Source organism: Erpetoichthys calabaricus, chromosome 8, assembly GCF_900747795.2.
Source record: "Erpetoichthys calabaricus chromosome 8, fErpCal1.3, whole genome shotgun sequence".
Lineage (NCBI taxonomy): Eukaryota > Metazoa > Chordata > Cladistia > Polypteriformes > Polypteridae > Erpetoichthys > Erpetoichthys calabaricus.
In genome coordinates, this window is record NC_041401.2 from 85,521,712 (window position 1) to 85,536,517 (window position 14,806).

Consider the following 14,806-nt stretch of genomic DNA (forward strand, 5'->3'; position numbering starts at 1 on the left):
TTTTGATAAAAGAATCTGAATAACATATAAGAATCGTATAAATTATTAAACAGTAAAACATTAACATTTAAGAAGTAAAGATACATTGAGTAGTACTGTAGTGCTTTCGGGTATAGTACATTTTTTGTTTGCCCATTACATGCATAAATGTATAAATTTTTTGGTGTACCTACCCAAGAACACGCGACATGACCCGGCAGTTAAAAATTTATCGCTCCAGCAATTTTAAGTCTGTTACAAAGTCATCTAATATGGTATTGCAAACGGCAGCGGGAGCGTTTCTATAAACTCAATTTAAACGTACTGTTTACACCGTGCTTTGAAGATGCATAGTATGCGACACGTGTTTCGCCGTAATTGTGGGCTCATCAGGAGTACACAGTCACTGCACTCCCTTACCGGAATCGATCCTCGGACGTAGAGGCGAAGCCCCTAACGTTGTGCCACGGCGTGAGGTTCGTTCATTTGACAGCATGTAGATCGGGGTAATTACATTGCAGGCATTCGTAGTCTGATTCACAATCTGATTGTATGGGTGGTTACCTACCAGGTAACGCTTGTGGTTGGTGAGCAAGTCGGCTAACTTCTGCCACGGTGCCCTCTTTCAGTTGCGAGAAGCAGATCATACAATGGTTGAAATAGTTTAATATATATAGCAAAATCACCGCGCTTCGCAGGGGCGAATATGGTATTGCAAACGGCAGTGTTTCTATAAACTTAAAGTTACGGTTTATACCGTGCCTTGTTTCATATTCTTTTCCTACCTTATCAATTGTGTAATGTGTTTTTTGAACAGGTTTGATTAATGCAAGTGATCACTCCTGCTGCGTTCAGTCACTTCACGTGAGCCAGTCTCTTGTGTGATGTTGCGATGTCCACGGGTTTATTTAATGTTAGCTAAGACCCGGCAGTTAAAAGTTTCTCGCTACAGCAATTTTAACTCTGTTACAAAGTGATGCAAACTGTCGTTTATACCTCGTGTCTTCTCATTAAACTTGTATCTCGCGAATATGGCATTGCAAACGGCAGCGGGAGCGTTTCTATAAAGTTAAGGTTACGGTTTACACCGTGCTTTTTTATACCTCGTGTCTTCTCATTAAACTTGTATCTCGCGAATATGGTATTGCAAACGGCAGCGTGAGCGTTTCTATAAAGTTAATTTAGACTTACGGTTTATACCGTGCTTTTTTATACCTCGTGTCTTATGAAGATGCTTGTATGCGTCACTCACTCGCTTCTTATTGTTTCGCTGCCTTGTCAATTGTGTAATGAATGTTTTCTTCTGCGCTCTTTGGGGCTCCTCCTTCTTTTCTACGTACTGAGTTCACAGTCAGTTCACGTGATTACGTGGGAGGCGTGATGACGCGACACGCAACTCAGTCTCCTACGGCCATCTTGCTGCCTACCATTACAGTATATGGACAAAAAATAGGTTCCAGTTATGACCATTACGCGTATAATTTTGAAATGAAAACTGCCTAACTTTTGTAAGTAAGCTGTAAGGAATGAGCCTGCCAAATTTCAGCCTTCCACCTACACGGGAAGTTGGAGAATTAGTGATGAGTCAGTCAGTCAGTCAGTCAGTGAGTGAGTCAGTCAGTCAGTGAGGGCTTTGCCTTTTATTATTATAGATTAAAAGCAGGCTACTACCCAACCTCCAAAGTCCTACACAAACATCTATAAATAAAACAACAAATGTAAGCATTCAGTTCTGCTTTATAGATAAAGCTAGGTGTTTCTTCTCCTGTTCTGCTCTGGTTTTATTCACCTGTAGTAACTTCCTTGACCTTTCACTCCTCTCCCTCTTTGTTGTGTATTGTTGACATTTTGTTTAACATTAGAACCACCACACTTTTTTCCAGTATTATAACCACCAATGACGCGATACATTTTAAAAGTCTCACACACCATGTTTTGTGCAGTCTTTTTTTCCCCCCACTTTTGCAACAGCATCAGAATGTATAGAAGCATATTTGAGAGAGAAAAAAAAAATTAGGTGCACAGTGAGGAAAAAATAAAAAAGGTCTTTTTTGTGTTTAAATTGGAAATTTCGACTTTAAAATATCGTAGTTTAGTTTGTCATTAAAGTAGAACGGCATAAACTTCATCTTAGAACCAACCCAGCTGTTAATTGCTACGTGCTTCTGGGACTTCCTCCTGTCACACAGAACACATTAAATTTATGATATTACAACTCTGCACATTTAGAATCCTTGTATTTATACTTGGTATCACTTTCATGATGAAATGTGTTAAAGCATATCTGTTACATTTTTACAGATAAATCATTAACTTCAATTAAATAATGAATACTGTTAATAAATACACATGTGGGGGCGGCACAGTGGCCAAGTAGTAGCGCTGCTGCCTCGCAGGGAGTCATGTCTCTGGTATTCCCTGCCTAGAGTTTGCATGTTTTCCTAGTGGGTTTCCACAGTGTGCTCTAGTTTCATTCCAAGGAAATGTAGTTTTGGGGGTTTGGTGATGCTAAAATGACGCTAGTGTATATGTGTGCTTGTATTCACTTTGTGATGAGCTGATGCCCTGTCTGGGACTGTTACTGCCTCGTGCCCGATGCTAGCTGGAATGGGCACATCCCTGGATTGATGGACATAATCATTAAACATCCATCCTTTTCAGAAATATTGTGGCAATGTGTCCTGGGAATTTAATGGATATTTCGGGCAATTCACGACACAGCAAAGCCAAATGTTGTTTTTTCACTGTGATGATACCTTACACTGCCACCTTGTGGAATCCTCCAGATTTACATAAAGTACACACACAAGTATAAACAGTACATGTTAGCAGCAGTGTCCAAAGGCGTACACATTGCTTATACTTTACATGATGCATTGTCCTATCAGTTTTGTAGCATTTGGCTGTATCTGAGCAGATAGTACAGCCCTATACACTTCAGAATTCATCCTGCTACTTCTGCCAGCAGTCATATCATCAATAAACATTAGTGAGTGACTTCCACTGGCAGTTAGGCATGCCCATGCCATAACACTGCCGACACCATGTTTCACAGATGATGTAGTATGCATCAGATCATGAGCTATTCCTTTTCTTCTCCATACTCTTCTCGTTCCATCATTCTGGTATACACTGATCTGAGCTTCCTTTGTCCAAAGAAAATTATTCCAGAACTGGACAGTTTTTTTAAAAAATGTCTTCTGGCAAAGTCTAACATGCCATTCCTATGTTTGAGGTTTACCAGTGGTTCGAACATTGTGGTAAATTTTCTGTATTTACTTTTGTGAAGTCTTTTTTTGATTGTAGACTTTGGCAATGATAGGCCTATCTTCCAGAAAGTGTTCTTGGTTTGAATAAATGTTCTGAAGGGGTTTTCCTTCACCAAGGGAAGAATTCTGCAATCATCTAGGACAGCTGTCTTCCTTGGTTGTCCTGGCCTTCTGGAGTTGCCGAGCTCACCAGTGTGTTTCTTTTTTTACGAATGTAACAAATGGTTGATTTGACCACTCCATGCGTTTCTGCTCTCTCTCTAATGGGTTTTTGTTTTGTTTTTTCAGCCTAATCATGGCCTGTTTTTACTTGCATGGACAGCTCTTTGGACCTCATATTAAGAAATCACAGTAATAGCTTCCAAATGCAAATTCCACACGTGGAATCAATTCCAAACCTTTTACCTGTTAAATAGTTAATGAAATAATGAGGAAACTGATCACACCTGGCTATGGAACACCTTCTCAGTCAGTTGTCCATAAATATTGAGCCCCTGAAAATGAGAAGACTATGCAGAAAAATATCTGTCATTCCTAAACAGTTCATACAATATTTTTGGTAAACCCCTTAAAGCCAAATGTCTACACTTCAATCACATAATGATTGTTTCATTTCAAATCCACTGTGGTAAAGTAAAGAGCCAGAATTATGAAAATTGGGTCACTGTCCAAATACTTATGGACCTGACTCTATATTTGATATTTAAATCAGCAACTATTCAAAATGTGATCGGGTTTGCTCAACTTGCACTGGGTGAAAGGCCATCAGCATTTCATCAGAAACTACTGCTTGTCAACAGCTACGTTCCACATAAACTATGGCAAGTGTCTGATACAGCAACAAAGCACTTAGTATATGAAATTCACAACCAGCATCAATCTGTAGTAAGGAAAGAAGAACATCGTGGACAGAGAAGGGTGTGAGTGAATAGCACAATGCTTGAAGGCAGCTCACTCGCAGTGTTTTCACAGACACGGCATATGTTCCTTTTCTTTCAGAAGTACTTGAAAAAGTAGCTGCCATACAGCTACAGCCCAGTCTTACTTATTATGTCCTCACAGGTGGTGCAGTAGTAGTGCTGCTGCTTTGCAGTAAGGAGACTGTGGAAGATTGTGGGTTCGCTTCCCGGTTCCTCCCTGTGTGGATAGCGCTTTGAGTACTGAGAAAAGCACTATATAAATGTAATGAATTATTAATTATTATTATTACTACTACAATCCACCTGTTGAGTTTCACTCTGGCTTTGGAATTGGCCACAGTATGGAGGTTGGGAAAATGCACTGATACAGTGTGTTGCTGCATCCACCACACAAAGAACCTCCTCAGAATCTCAAACTAAGACCCGAATGCAGCTGTGCAAATGGAATAAAACTGTTAAAAGTTTTTTCTTTTTTTTTTTTTTAATAAAAACAGTGGCTGGAGTGCCAATGTTGCCACCAATCCCCGAATTTTCCCTTGAACGTTAGAGGACAAAGCTGGATGCATATTAACATCATACCCAGGACAGAGCAATTGCAGGTCAAAGGCCTTGCTCAAGGGCCCAACGGAGTGGAGTCACTTCTGGCATATACGGGATTCAAACCAGCAACCTTCCGATTGCCGGCTCAGATCCCTACCCTCAGAGCCACAACAGTATAGAAACAACATTAATTTGTATTGTCAATAACATTTTAAAGTTGTTTGTTTTATGGAATGGTACAGTTTTTATGTTGTAAGGTTTGTGTAAAGCTTTTAAAACTACTGATCCCTCTGTTCCATTACACTATCTTAAAAATTACATTGGCCTCTCAAGCGCTGTGCTCACATGGTATAGTCCATACTTATTAAATCAATGTCAGGAAATACATAATATGATAACAGTACACAGTCATTAAAATCACAGATAGATATGGTTCTCCTCATACAGAATGTTTATCTTATGGGAGCAGATACTATGGATCACTGCTACACCTGGGTGAAAAAAGGCTTATTACCCACTACAATGCTGCCAACCTTGGAGGACCTGATAACCTGTCAGTAAACCTGCTGCCAGTTTACAAGCAGAGGCAAAAATGTGAAGAGCCAGGTTTAAAAAGCATTACAGTACTAGACTAAAACAGCACAGGATAAGACTGCTTTGACTGTGTAAATTGAGACATGTTTAGAAACTCAACTGTGGGTCATCACTGACAAAAGGAATTTTCTGAAAGCAGAAGGCAATGTATTATAAAGTGGTGACATGGCAAACTACAAAAAATGTAAATTCAAACTCAGTATGGCAATTGAAGTGGCTAAATGTCAGTATGGAACTAACCTAGATACAACATTTAGCAGCTGTGGCAATTTGTGCCAACCCTGGAAGGGATTAGGGATGCTTACAGACTACAAAGTATGATCTAATCTAGTCTCATCTGCATTTTACTTTCCTGATCAGCTTATTGCTTTTATGCTCATTTTGATCATGACAATAAACAGCCCACCATTCAGTTACTTGTAGCACCACACAATTAATCTTTTTTGTTTCAGTACATGATAAAAGGAGGTCTTTTAAACAAGTTAATCTCCATAAGGCATCCGGGATGGAAAGAGTTTCAGTGTGTGAAACCTGTAGCAGCCAATTAGCTGATATCTTCAATGACATCATTAATAGTTCACTGGTAGAGTCTGCTTCAAAAGGCCAGCAATTAACCCTGTGGCTAAGAAAACAAAAGATGACCATCTGAATAATTACAGACCGGTGGCCCTTACTCCAATCATGATGAAGTGCTTTGACAGACTAGTGCTGGGACACATTAAACAGAATATTCCAGATAATCATGATCACCACAACAGATAATACAAACTGCTATGCTAAAATCCTGTTTGTAGAGTGCAGCGTAGCATTCAACACTGTTGTAACATTAAAGCTCACATCTAAACTTCAAAATTTAGGACTTAGTGCCACACTCTGCAATTGTATTTTGGCCCAGAGAGTGGCTGAATATGTGGTCTGAAGTGGTGTCTGATGACAGGATAAGAACAAGTCTCACCCTAAAGGATGCCTTCTCCATGGAGTGTGGAGAGGGAGTAATATTTGGGGGACCACCAGCTGACCTGGGTACATTCAGAAAATAGCTATTAAAAGGGTGATAATGATGAACAAAGACTGAAATCTACAGTGTTTAACTTTGTGTTCTGTTTTATGTATTAATGTATGTAAATGGTTTAATATTTTATGTCAATTTATCACAGTTGATGGTGCTATACTATACAAAAAAAATTAAAATGGATACTAAAACAATTGTTTTATTTATAGGAAAGGCATATTTTCTGCATGCTGTAATTATGAACAGACTTCAATGCTAGAAGGATACTGTAGTAAGCAAAAGATATGAAAAAAGTGTACCAGTATGCATTTGCAGAATCTTTTTCATAGCTGTCTACTCCATTCTGTGGATGGAAAAGACACTGCAATGCAAGCTAAGTGAAGAATGTCCAAATTTATATAAAATGTCTAGTCACAACCCTCAACTGCAAGGTATTCAGGTCCTGTTAATGCATATTTTATTTAAGAAGTGATTTACACACTTATTCACATATTTATTTTGCTTATGTCTCCACTGGAGCTGGCAAAGCATCTTCGTATCAGGTCTGCTATCCTTGATGTTTACCTACAGAGTAGTCAATGGGTCATCACCTATGTATATGGAAAAACTAATGATATCCTATGCTCCTTCTCTCCTGCATAGCTCTGATAGTGAATAGCATCTGATAATGCCATTTTTTTGTGGAATCAAATCTCAATCCAGATTCATTTCATGTGTAGCTCCTTGCTGGGGGACAAACTCCACACTTCCACACAAACTTCCTCAATGTATTTAACACTAGAATTACCAGAGCCTATGAAAAAAACTCGTAGATCCGTCCCACCTAAACTCGCTTATTAAATCCGTTCGCATCTCTCTGCCATCGTCTTTTGTCTTCTAAATGTGTAGATAAAGACAAGCTGCAAGCAGCCGGCTATTCCATCCCCCCACCGACTTAGAACGTGCACGAACTTCTCCCAGCTCATGCCTTGATTGATTATCTGGGAGTGAAGTGGAGTTTTAGAGTGGAAATAATAGATCGTTATTTGGAACACACGCATTTCATGTGTGTTCCGTTTCTACAGTAATCTGTGTAAACACATTTTTAAAACAGAAACTTTTTCATATTCTAGTAGTAAATGACAAAATGTAGGCATAAACTATATAATGTATGATGCCTGAAGTCCAAAATATCAAAGAAACACTTTCACGAAAGGTACAAATATAACAGAACAAGGGCGCTTTTATTTAAAAATATAACTGCCGAAAAAAAAAAAAGCCACCTTAGTGTGCGACATTGACACTCATTTACTACAGCTGCCACCATGGCGCAACAGTATCAGTTGCTGACTGGGAATCAAGAGGTCACGAGTCCGATCCTGCTCGACTTCCTTTTGAGAAGTGAACTGCTCTTATTTTTACTATTTTAGAATAAAAAGATACATTTGATTTCAGTCTGTAACAGCCGGTGTAATTTATGATATTTGTAAAAGTTAGCTTTGTTTTTGTTGTTTTTTATTCACTTTTCATTCTCTCAGTTGCATTCAGGATCATTCCCTACCCTATCTGACACTGCTGTTTTCAAATAAAGACACGCTATAGCTCTGCAGTGTATCACGATACATACGACCGCGTGGTTTTTTTTCCCAATCTTGCCAGTCCCCACATGTTGCTGTATGCTGTTTCTTTTGTACTCCAGGACATGCCGAGGAAAGCATTGTAAAGATCAGTAACTTCAACGCTATATGCAATCATCAGACACTCCCCATCTGACACTGCTGTTTTCACATAAAGATGCGCTATAGCTCACCCAAGGTGTGTGCTACAACATGCTGGCGGTGATCAATGCACATTTTAAAAAAAGTAAGACAAATATATGTGATGTTTTGATGAAATCATTTTATGATGCGAATAGTACCAACCAGAAAACATCGTCGAAGTAATGCAATATTATTTGAAAACGAGCAGCGTCAGATCGGGTGTGAATTTATACTGTGGCGCTGAATTTCCCATTGGGATTAATAAAGTATCTATCTATCTATCTATCTATCTAGAGTCAGATTAGAAGCTGAACAAGCTCCTGTTCTGACTCTAAGTAAAAAAGCATGAATTAATCAACAGAAATAACCGTGATCGACATTTTAAACTTAACGAATTAAGAGTGCATACCAATATATAAATTTTATGTCCGTTTGAGGTTACAAAAAAAAAAAAAAAAAAACACTTCCTCCCCAGCAAGCAAATCGAACTCGGGTCTCTAAGGAATGGCAAGGTTTTAATGCTCCGATTCTGCAAATCTTAGCGTTACGCCACGGAAGGTGTTACATCATCCTTGAACCTTTTGTGAAAGCGTTTATTTGATGTTTGGACGTCAGGCTTCACACATTCTATAGTTTATGCCTACATTTTGTAACATTTATTACTACAATATGAAAAAGTTTCTGTTTTAACAATGTGTTTACACAGATTACTGTAGAAACGGAACGCACATGAAATGCGTGTGTTCCAAATAACAATCTATTATTTCCACTGTAAAACTCCAGCAGTTCAGTCACTCCCAGATAATCAACCAAGGCATGAGCTGGGAAAACTTTGTGAACGTTCTGCAACGGTGGGGGATGGAATAGCCGGTTGCTTGCTGCTCATCTTAATCGGCACATTTAGAAGACAAAAGAGAGGTGAGAATGATTTTAAGGTGGGCCGGATCTACGAGTTTTTTCGTAGACTCTGGTAATTCTAGTGTTAAGACTCTCTTGCTATGTGAGTATCTGTTTAACTGGCCTTGACAGGTCTTTGTAAATTAAGGACAGATTAACTAGGTTTGTGTTCTGTTTGGTTTGGATGTCTTCACTTGTGATGATCAATTTTGTAACCTTGTCCTAGAACACTTGTTCCTAAACGTTCCCCAAGACTGATATTCCCTTGATTATGCTGACCTCTTTTGAAAATCACTTTGGAGAAAAGTATCTACTAAGTGAAAAATGTAGATGTAAAATGTACTACTGTACATTGGTTGAAAATTACAGACTACAATACACACTTACTGTATATAAAAAAATGCTAATATAAATTTAAAGGTTTTGTTATACTCAAAGTACTTAAAAAAAGACATACCGTTTCTGAACCTCAATGAAGAAAGAGTCAGTCCTCTTCATTTGCAGCTCATACATGGCTCTTAAAATATGAAGCGGGGCATTAAGTGCATCATGTGTAATCTGCAACACACATTACATCCATGAGATAAGATAAATTCCATAATTTAAAGAGGTAGTTGGCTTTGAGTGTTTCATGTTAACCCACACTAAAACTGTTGTTAATTCTACAATACTGCATATGTCCTGTACATTAAAAATGTTATTAAATAAATAGCTGAAATAGGTTGATCTAAAACACTAACCATATTTACATGCTCTAACCTGAAAGCAAATCTTTGTTTCTTCATCAAGTCCATCAAGAGGGTCTAGCTTATTTTGTTCCAGATCATCTGTGTGAACACTAGAATGGTCTGATTCCAGCTCTTTGTCAACCTCCTTCTCTTCATTGTCTGTGTCTGTTCCTTCAGCTATTAAATGAATTTCTTTTTTAGAGGAGTAAAGCATTATGGAAAGTATCTATATTTAAAATAAATATAAAAAAAAAAAAAAAAAAAAAAACTTAGTACAGTTATAGATTACTGAAAGTTGTACTAGAATTAGTCTATTTGTACTCACTTCCAAGTCTCTTAAAAGCCACATCTTGCTAAATCCGGTGCCTTTCCTGCATTTTCGAACCAGAAGCTTAATTAGTCCAGACTGCAAAATGGCTTCTTGGGCCTCCAGTACACCATGTTTCTGTTATTGGAATTAAAAAAAAATATTAGTGATGCACCAATATGACAATTTCTGGCTGATACCGATAGGCGATTATTTGAAAATGAAAAGAAAAAAAAAAAACCCTGTCCAATATTGATTGTTTGATGATTCTGCTGGCATTGGATCAGTACTTTAGTGGAAGTATAATAAATGACATTTGCAAAATAAGAAAAATCAAAGTGCACTTTTTTCTGGTATGAAAATGATACCAATTCTTGGCATACAAAAACAAAAACAGTCTTAGAATTCCATAATTTTCTAACTTAAACTCTCTCATTTTAAGCTTCTGTTCAGTCACTTTAATTCAGTGTAGGCAACATTAACATTAGCTTAATAAACAAAATATACAAACATGTATTTTATTTTATAACATAACTGCTCTCTGTTACACATTTCAAATAACTTTTATTTAGAATAACAAAAAATCTGCCATAACAGATTGTCAAGTGTGATGAATTCCATTATGTACGGAGTAATACTTTGAGTTTTTGCACTGTCTGAGTTTAATTTTCTTAGACTATCAAACTTTTGCATTACTGACAGAATTCCAATATTGTTGGCCAACACTGGACCTTAAACGTTCTTGACTGAAGCAGATTTGTTTTTCAGAAACTTGTCTTAGTATGCCTTGTCTTGAGGTGAGCAATGAAATTTGTGGTACTGTAGTTTTTACTAGTACTCCATCTTCATGAAATTTTTGCAGAGCAGAATTTGCAAATACTATTTCTAGTATCAGTCCACACAAACACTAAAGTGAACCCACACAACAGAGATTTTCCTACCTGCTAAGTTTCATTGCTGGAGCATCATGAGAAATATTTTTGCAATGGGAATAATGGGCAGTATATATCGGCTTACTTTTAACAATTAGCCGAGAGACAATTGTAGCATTTTCTTAACAATAGTGTACAAATCGATACATTTCTAATATATCTCATTAAAACATGCAAAGATTGTTTCAAGGCACATACCTTAATCACTGCTGTTTTTATTTTATTGCCTCTTGCTTGTGTATCACAATAGCACATTGGCTAGCACTGCTGCTTTATAAGCCACGGTCTTAAAATTGGCAGCACTATAGTTTGGAGTCCCCACAATCAAGTCATGTTTCTGAGAAGCAGAAAACTTAGCAATTTCTGATGTTGCCCCATTAAGGCAGCCTTTCCCTGATACCTATTTTTAAAACCAGACCAGAAAAATGCTGGGCAGAGGTGTATGGTGAGCACAGTGTTCATCCACATCTGAACACCACCCTTTAACCCCCATCTCCTAGCTGTCTTTACTCAGTTATTCTTGGTTTAGTTGTGGAAGTTGTGTTTACCATATATAAATGTATGTGGTAGTTCTGTATTTGACCTGTTCAAAATTATACCGATTATTTTGTACAATGCTTAAAAGGTTTGGATGACCATAAGTATTAAGTGTGGAATAGGACACTTCACAAACAATTAAAGCTAATTTACTACAAAAAAAATACACAAAACGTATCTTGTATTTACACTGTTCCTATATATGACAAAGCTGCAGAACTAGAAAAGAGGCCTTAAACAGTGACTGAAACATATACAGTCTACATTATTCACCAAATGAGTATAAGACGTCAATTTAAAAATGACCAAAAAGAAAAAAGAAAAAAAGAATCAGATCACTAACCAAATATCTGAACTTTATATCAAAATCAATCATCAAATTATGTCACTGACCACTGTGCTAAAACTTACAAAAACAGAATTTAAAAATATTCCTCTTCACTTACATATACTAGGCTTCTAATTTTCTGTCCAAAGTCAATGTTTTCTTGCAGTTTGACACAGGTGCAATCACAGGGCATCTGATTGGTCAGATTTTATCTATTTTGAGTATAACTGACGTTACTGAGGACTACATATAATTAAAATTACAGTTTATATACCCTGGGAAATACAACAAATGTGGTCACCTTAATTAAGTACATGATACTACCAAGGAATACCATTAATATGCTATTTTTTTATAATAATGCAACTATTTTGGTTTCATATATTTTATACATTCTTAAGGCCATGATACTGTTGTTAACAAGCAAATAAGCAAAAAAAAAAAATCTTAAACACATTTTGCATGTTACTGAATTTTAATATTTTTCCCTTCTCTCTCATAGAAGTTCAATGCAAATATTCCACTCTTCCTGAGTTTCAAGCATGGCCTCACACTGAAAATGTCTAACCGTGGCAAAGAGTTTCAAACCATCTTGTGTAAGTGGCACGCAGGTCATTAGACCATTACAGAACTTATTGTAAAAAAATAAAATAAAATATCAACACTCACCGAAACCAGACTGATTTAGGTTTGAGGGAAAGGGACATGCGCCCTGGTAATTAAATGTCATTAAGTTGAGAAATAGAATTACCATTAAATTAGTAAGGAAAAATTGTACAATATTTATAAGCAGCTGAACAGCAATAGGATAGTAATTTAAAGTGAATTTTCAATATCTCACATGTAAGTAAAGAAAAAAATAACACATACAGCTGTGGAAGTTGTATTGGGATGTACAATATAGGTTAATTTTTTTTCCACTTTTTAATTACCCTAAGTTCTTGTCTATAAGCCGCGGCTTATCTAAAGAAAAAAGTTGTGAAAATGAAAAAATAGAATATCGGCTTATACATAAGTCCGGCTTATACAGTAATCCCTCCTCCATCGCGGGGGTTGCGTTCTAGAGCCACCCGCGAAATAAGAAAATCCGCGAAGTAGAAACCATATGTTTACATGGTTATTTTTATATTGTCATGCTTGGGTCACAGATTTGCGCAGAAACACAGGAGGTTGTAGAGAGACAGGAACGTTATTCAAACACTGCAAACAAACATTTGTCTCTTTTTCAAAAGTTTAAACTGTGCTCCATGACAAGACAGAGATGACAGTTCTGTCTCACAATTAAAAGAGTGCAAACATATCTTCCTCTTCAAAGGTGTGTGTGTCAGGAGCACAATATGTCACATAGATAGAGAAAACAATCTCTAGCAAACAAATCAATGGTGCTGTTTGGCTTTTAGGTATGCGAAACACCGCGGCACAAAGCTGTTGAAGGCGGCAGCTCACACCCCCTCCGTCAGGAGCAGGGAGAGAGAGAGAGAGAGAGAGAGAGAGAGAGAGACAGAGTTTGTTTTTCAGTCAAAAATCAATACGTGCCCTTCGAGCTTTTAAGTATGCGAAGCACTGTGCAGCATGTCTTTTCAGGAATCAGCTTTACAAAAGATAGCAACGTGAAGATAATCTTTCAGCATTTTTAGACGAGCGTCCGTATCGTCTAGGTGTGCGAACAGCCCCCCTGCTCAATCCCCATACGTCAGGATCACAGATAGTCAGCGCAAGAGTGAGAGAAAAGTAAGCAATCTAGCGTCTCAGCCATCTGCCAATAGCGTCCCTTGTATGAAATCAACTGGGCAAACCAACTGAGGAAGCATGTACCAGAAATTAAAAGACCCATTGTCCGCAGAAATCCGCGAACCAGCAAAAAATCTGCGATATATATTTAAATATGCTTACATATAAAATCACAATTTAAATGACCGCTACGCGCGCGTGTTGACTCGGCGACGCCCACAGCAGAAAGAACGCACTCCGGCCGCTCCAACCACGCCATGCGGGGAGTGAGAGAGACGCCAATGTCTCACACTCTCTCTCCCCTTAAAGAAATTAAATGGGTGCGAGTGAGACCACTGACCTCCCTCCCTTCTATTAGTTATAGGTTATAGTACGTTCGGCTTATCCATGAGTCCGGCTTATCTATGATACGATTTTATTTTAAAAATTCGTATGATTTTTGGTCTCCGGCTTATACATGAGTCCGGCTTATAGACAAGAACCTAGGGTACTAGTAAAAATAGATGCAAAATCATTAAAACAGCTTCCTTTATCTCATTAAAAGTGCAGCATTAGAAACTAACCTTAATAGTATTGTAGAGTCCTTTCAAAGCTAGTGACAGAACCCATGAAGCTTCCACAGCATCCATTTGGCTGTTATCAACATTAGCCTCCAGAAAATAGTTGATGATAAAAATGAAGTGCTGGAGGTGATGGATAAGCTGAGCAGAGGCGCTTTGTACAGAGCAGGAATCATCAATAGCATGATCATGAGGCTTTATAAGCTGATAATCTTTCACTACAAACAAGAACAGGAAAAATCACAATAGAAATGCTACACTTTAATCCACTGATCAATTTGATCACTTGGTATTGTAACATGGGATTCAGTTAACCATAGGTCAAATTCAGGTTAAAACTAAAATTTTCTGCATTAGACACTAAACCCTACACCATATATAGCCTAAAGGGGCATATTGGAAGGGTCCGCTTCTTCAGCTGGAATTTTCTGCAGCATCTGAAACTAAACATGGACGACAAAATTTGCAACCCTACTCACACACAAAAAGATCAGCATCATGCAATTTGATTCTGAATGAGTTAGATAATTGCAAAAATAAAGCAAGAAAGAAAAGAATTTCAAAAACACCCATCCACCCTCTTTTAATCCACTTAATTCAGGTCAGGCTTGTGGGAGATGGAGAGCACCCCACCATCGCTTGGGGCATGGCAGTAAACAACCTTAGACAGGACACTAGTCTATTGGAAGGCACACCCATACAAATACATTCTAATACTAACTGGTCAACTAAC

At 37.7% G+C, this 14,806-nt stretch overlaps 1 protein-coding gene across 1 annotated transcript in view; it reads right to left on the bottom strand.

Moving 5' to 3' along the window:
- zzef1 (zinc finger, ZZ-type with EF hand domain 1) overlaps positions 1 to 14,806 on the bottom strand; it is a 281,144-nt gene that overhangs the window by 44,034 nt on the left and 222,304 nt on the right. Inside the window, exons 43-46 of the mRNA XM_028807021.2 lie at positions 14,077 to 14,291; positions 10,004 to 10,123; positions 9,710 to 9,904; positions 9,408 to 9,508 (exon numbers count right to left, since the gene is read on the bottom strand). Of these exons, the coding sequence (XP_028662854.1) occupies positions 9,408 to 9,508; positions 9,710 to 9,904; positions 10,004 to 10,123; positions 14,077 to 14,291 (631 nt within the window). The remainder of the gene's footprint in view (positions 1 to 9,407; positions 9,509 to 9,709; positions 9,905 to 10,003; positions 10,124 to 14,076; positions 14,292 to 14,806) is intronic.